Source organism: Terrapene carolina, unplaced genomic scaffold (genome assembly GCF_002925995.2).
Source record: "Terrapene carolina triunguis isolate 2854851 unplaced genomic scaffold, T_m_triunguis-2.0 Scaffold26691, whole genome shotgun sequence".
In the NCBI taxonomy this organism is placed as follows: domain Eukaryota; kingdom Metazoa; phylum Chordata; order Testudines; family Emydidae; genus Terrapene; species Terrapene triunguis.
The window spans coordinates 306-4,716 of record NW_020691042.1 but is presented as its reverse complement, the minus strand read 5'-3'; the positions used below and the strand labels follow the sequence as shown (position 1 = coordinate 4,716).

The 4,411-nt window shown below is 45.4% G+C and overlaps 1 protein-coding gene across 1 annotated transcript; it reads right to left on the bottom strand.

The window, feature by feature from the left end:
• Positions 1 to 2,060: 2,060 nt before the first annotated feature.
• Positions 2,061 to 3,525, bottom strand: LOC112107087 (thyroid hormone-inducible hepatic protein). The gene is made up of 2 exons (XM_024200645.2): positions 3,069 to 3,525; positions 2,061 to 2,141 (listed from the first exon to the last, which is right to left on the bottom strand). The coding sequence occupies exon 1, from the start codon at positions 3,483 to 3,485 to the stop codon at positions 3,093 to 3,095; it is 393 nt and encodes a 130-aa protein (XP_024056413.1). The 5' UTR covers positions 3,486 to 3,525; the 3' UTR covers positions 2,061 to 2,141; positions 3,069 to 3,092.
• Positions 3,526 to 4,411: the final 886 nt, after the last annotated feature.

The following is a 4,411-nucleotide window of genomic DNA, read 5'->3' as shown; positions in this document are numbered from 1 at the left end:
TCTGTTCACTTACATATCTTCCTAACCAGTCTCTAAAGTTCAGCTGTGGGCCAGGTCAGTCTGTGAGTTAATTACCTCTTTTTGGCCCTGTCACCTTTCAATGAGATATTATATTACACTCATAACTTCACAAGGGGGTACGGGGCAGGGGGACATCCTGATATCAGCACCTCTCTCCCCCCCCACCCCCAGCAAGCAGGAAGCTCCTGGGAGCAGCTCCAAGGCAGAGGGCAGTGGGGGGAGGGACAGCTGAACTGCTGCTAAGCAGCTGCCGAGCCACATACCTTACAGGGAATTTAGGGGAGCTGATGGGGAGAGGGCTGCCAGCCCCCCCGATTCTAATCCCCACAAGGAGGGGCTGCTCTTCCAGAGAATCCTGCAAGCAGTGGACAAAGCAGGTAGCTGCCAAACAACATTATAAGAGAGCATTGCGCAACTTTAAACGAGCATGTTCTCTAATTGATCAGCAACGTAACTATGTTAACCAGGACAACTTTAAGTGAGGAGTTACTGTATAAACATGCTGGGGGAAAAAGGAATATGGGTTATTGTATAATAACTACCATGGAGTGACAACCTAATGGGAGAGCGGAACCCCTTTCTTTCATGTGATCTACAAAAATTGTTGTGCCTCTGCCTAGCAGTGAACAAACAACGTTCCCAGAGCTGTGTTGAGATCAGACAGTTATGCTGCACAACCCAAAAGCCTGGGTATATGGTGCCATGTACAGTAATTTGGGAGTTTATAGAAGCAAACCAACTGACAAGTAACAAATGGTGAAATCAGCAAGGCGTACGTTGGCTCTGTTTAAAACATGGCAGGGGAAAGGGAGGGGGCATAACTTTTTGTTAAGTGATGGAAGCCCCTTATTTTTATTCCCCTCCTTTGACTATTCCATTTGTCTGGCGTGGTATGTTTTGTGCAAGTACAAGCAGCCAGCTAAAGCTGTTAGTGAACAATAGGTTTATCCTGCACCCGGGAGAGTGGACAAATATCTTCTAGTAGATCTGCCAGTAACACTTATCTGAATCAACTAGCACTGTGCTTTCTGCTGGAAGCAGTCATCACCTTCCTTCCCAAGAGCTGAAGTATGTCCCCTCCTGCCTCATTCCTGGACAACCTGACCTTTGCTCATGGGTGGTGGGTATCATAGGCTGGGGGGGCTGTGCCTCCCCACACAGCCTGGCGTGGTCCTACCTATGCTCTGCCCCCAGGTCTCCTCCTGCATTTCCCGGTGCTCTGCCGGGGTTGGGGCTGGCCAGCCTGCCGTGGGGACTTGGGGCAGCTGGCACTGGGGCCCACTGGCCGTCCGGTGCTCTGGGGCTGGGGGCCATGGCAGGGGTGCTCTGGGCTCCTGTGGGTGAGGGGGGGTGGGAGGGGCAGGGCCTTGGGTAGAAGGGGAGGGGCCAGGGGCTAGCCTACCCCCATGGCTGGATCATTGGCTGCCCATGACTTCGCTGGTGTAGGGAGAGGAAAAATACCCATGAGTAAAATGCTGGCCCCCTTGAAGTCATGACTAGCATCCATCACATGTCATTTTTTCTTTCCCTCTTCTTCTCTCAAAGGAGAAATTGAGTGGGTTTTTAAATAAGTAATTTAATGTGTTACATCCCCTGTGCTCTGTGGGTGCTTGAGAAGCAAATTGAAGACCTGCACCTTTATACTTGGAGTGGAACGTGGTGACTTTGGTGAAGTATTTAGTTCCTGGGGGAGTTCATTCCACAGCCTTGGACCAGCCCTTGAGAAAACCCTGTCTCCTTCACAGACAGTCTTTATGCTTGAGGTACAGAGTTACATGTGTCTGAGGAGTATTTCAGTTTGTGATGTTTTATTATCAAGTAGTGGGTGGAAGCAGCCCACTTTTAAAGGTATAGTTACAAGTAAGAAAAGAGGATTATCTTTCACACAGCAGCAGCATAATACAATGATTTTTGCCCTGGTAGTTGAAAATTAACATCCATGTGAGGTATTTGAGATGGACAATGAGTTCATGTTACAGCAAGGAATGATCACATTTATTCTGGTTATTACAAAACACTGGCTATCAGATGGCCAGCATCTTTGGTGTCAGTCAAGTAATTCACCAGCAGTACTTGCCGCAGGACGTCAACTGTATGCAGCGCAGGGGTGGTAGTGTGTCCTGTGGGATAATCACAAAATAGTCAGCAATTTTGACATGTTCTCTTTTATGTATGTGTTTGAGGAAGTACTGATTTTGATACTGCATTTATTGTCATTCAAAATAGCCAACACAGATGGGCATTTCTAGGTTCCAATGCTTGAATCATACCTAACTTTTTAAATTACAAAATACTGTTTTTCTTAAGTCTGCACCATACTAAGGTTTCCCCCTGGAACATATATCTGTTCCTATTAACTACATATATTGTGAGAGTGCCTAGAGGTCTGAATCAAAATCTTTGTGCTAGTGCTGTACATGTGCACACGCACAAACTACAGTCCCTGCCTCCAAGAACTTTTCACTGATCAGTTAATTTCAAACTTGAAACTTAATTTCAAGGGCTAGTATTTTTCTAATGTCAGAAAATTAATGTAATCTTTGTAGAGCAGCTTTCACCCCAGAGCACTCTGCAAAGTACAGTACGTCTAGCAGCACTGTACAATAGCCAATAGGGTGTCCAACCTATGGCACTCCCAAGGATCCTTAGCCAAAACACTAGTCTTACTACAAATGTTCTATGTTCTCTTGTCTCTGCACACAGCAAAAGAAAGAACCTTAGTTATTAAGGTCTCATCTGAATGTTGGTGGACAATGTGAACTGTCTGCCTTAAAACAAATAATCAAATCCCTCTTTAAAATTATCTTTAAGAGGCAAGTAAAAGACCCCCATTTGGTTAAAATGGATACAGCACAATTTCACTACCTTGGAAGAAAGTGATTAATCCCCCCACTAGGATTTGAACCTGTGGGTCCTGCTGTTTTTAGGTGCTGATAACATAATTATCAGTTAAACTAGACTGATAATCACTTAGATTTTGGAGAAAGGGGAGTGGACACAATTTGGCATCTCAGAAAACAACGGAGATATAATGGCTGAGGTCTCACCTTTTGAAGTTATTGGTGGCTGTTTCACCAGGTAAGCGTAATTTCACTCTGGTTGATCTGTCCTATAATTTCATTGTATTTTCTGGTCAGGGCATTGGCTTTTCTGGTCAGATGGGTCAGGACACGATACAAGCCTGTAAAGTGATGATAAAGCAGTCCTTCGAGATCGGCCTCTTCTCCGTTCTCTTGTACTTCTTCTCTGCTGGTGATTTGGTGTTTGCTTTCATTTAGAGGCGCCAGTCTACCCTCCACCGCGAGTTTGATGGATTTCAGTTGCATGTAATACTCATACAGGTCCCTGTTGCCAAAATCACCAGTGGATGCGTCATCCTGTTGTTCCATGTAGACGCCTCTGAGGAGGCTGGGAAACATAACCGCATGTTCCATCTTGCGGATTGCAGAGAAGTACTCTTCCATGGCTGTGGTCAGACGGCTTCTCCGGCTCTGAATCTTGCTGGCTTCTGCAGGTCTTAAGAGGGATGCTGGCTGATGGTGCTAAAGCCTTTCAAGCTGCTTGGCTGTTACGATGAGAGTGAAAGGAGCACAGGGGACAGGTGGCTTTTAACAGTGGAGGGAAGGGGTGTGTATACCAGCTAAAGACACTCCTCTATTTCCAGCTAATCACACCACTGAGCCTCTGCAGGTCTCCAAACCTGCTTAGTAATCTGTTCAGGGTCAGCATTGGGTCTGTATTTGCAAGCTGGACCTCACCCCAAATGATACTTAACTAAATTTCAGAACTTGGCCTTAAAGCAGGAATTTCATAGGTCATGTTATCTTTCAATGACCAGATAAGAAAATGGCCATGAAGATAACTGCTGATTGGAACAGAGTTTTCCCTGCCCCCTTTCCTAGCACCAAATTGGAAATGCCGGTGTCTGCAGCCTTCACGTCTTGCATCAGCTGTTCATAGAGTAATGATTTCCCCTTTTGTCCTCACTCATTAAGTTTGCACATAACTCTGCCATGGCTGGGAAGCTGAGTAACCTTGAAACCCATATGCATATCTAGAACAAGAGACTCAACAAGCATGTGTCTCACAAGTGATCAGCAAACCAGATACATTGTATTAAATTGAGACCGAGAGAGAGTTGGAAGTTTGTCTAGATGCGGGGGAGAGGGGGAATAAAATAATGAGATGACAGAATAATATGATATCTAGTCAAGATCTCTATTAGCAGGTGACCCTAGACTTCACTGTGTTAGAACAGACACAGGCAAACCATATTTCCAGCCGGTTGAGAGGATTTATTTTTAGCCAGCTTGAAGAGACACTTTTTTTTTTTTTTTTTTTGGAGGATTGTACTACAGTAGTGTGGTGAGGGCCTGCCTGAGATTGGAGC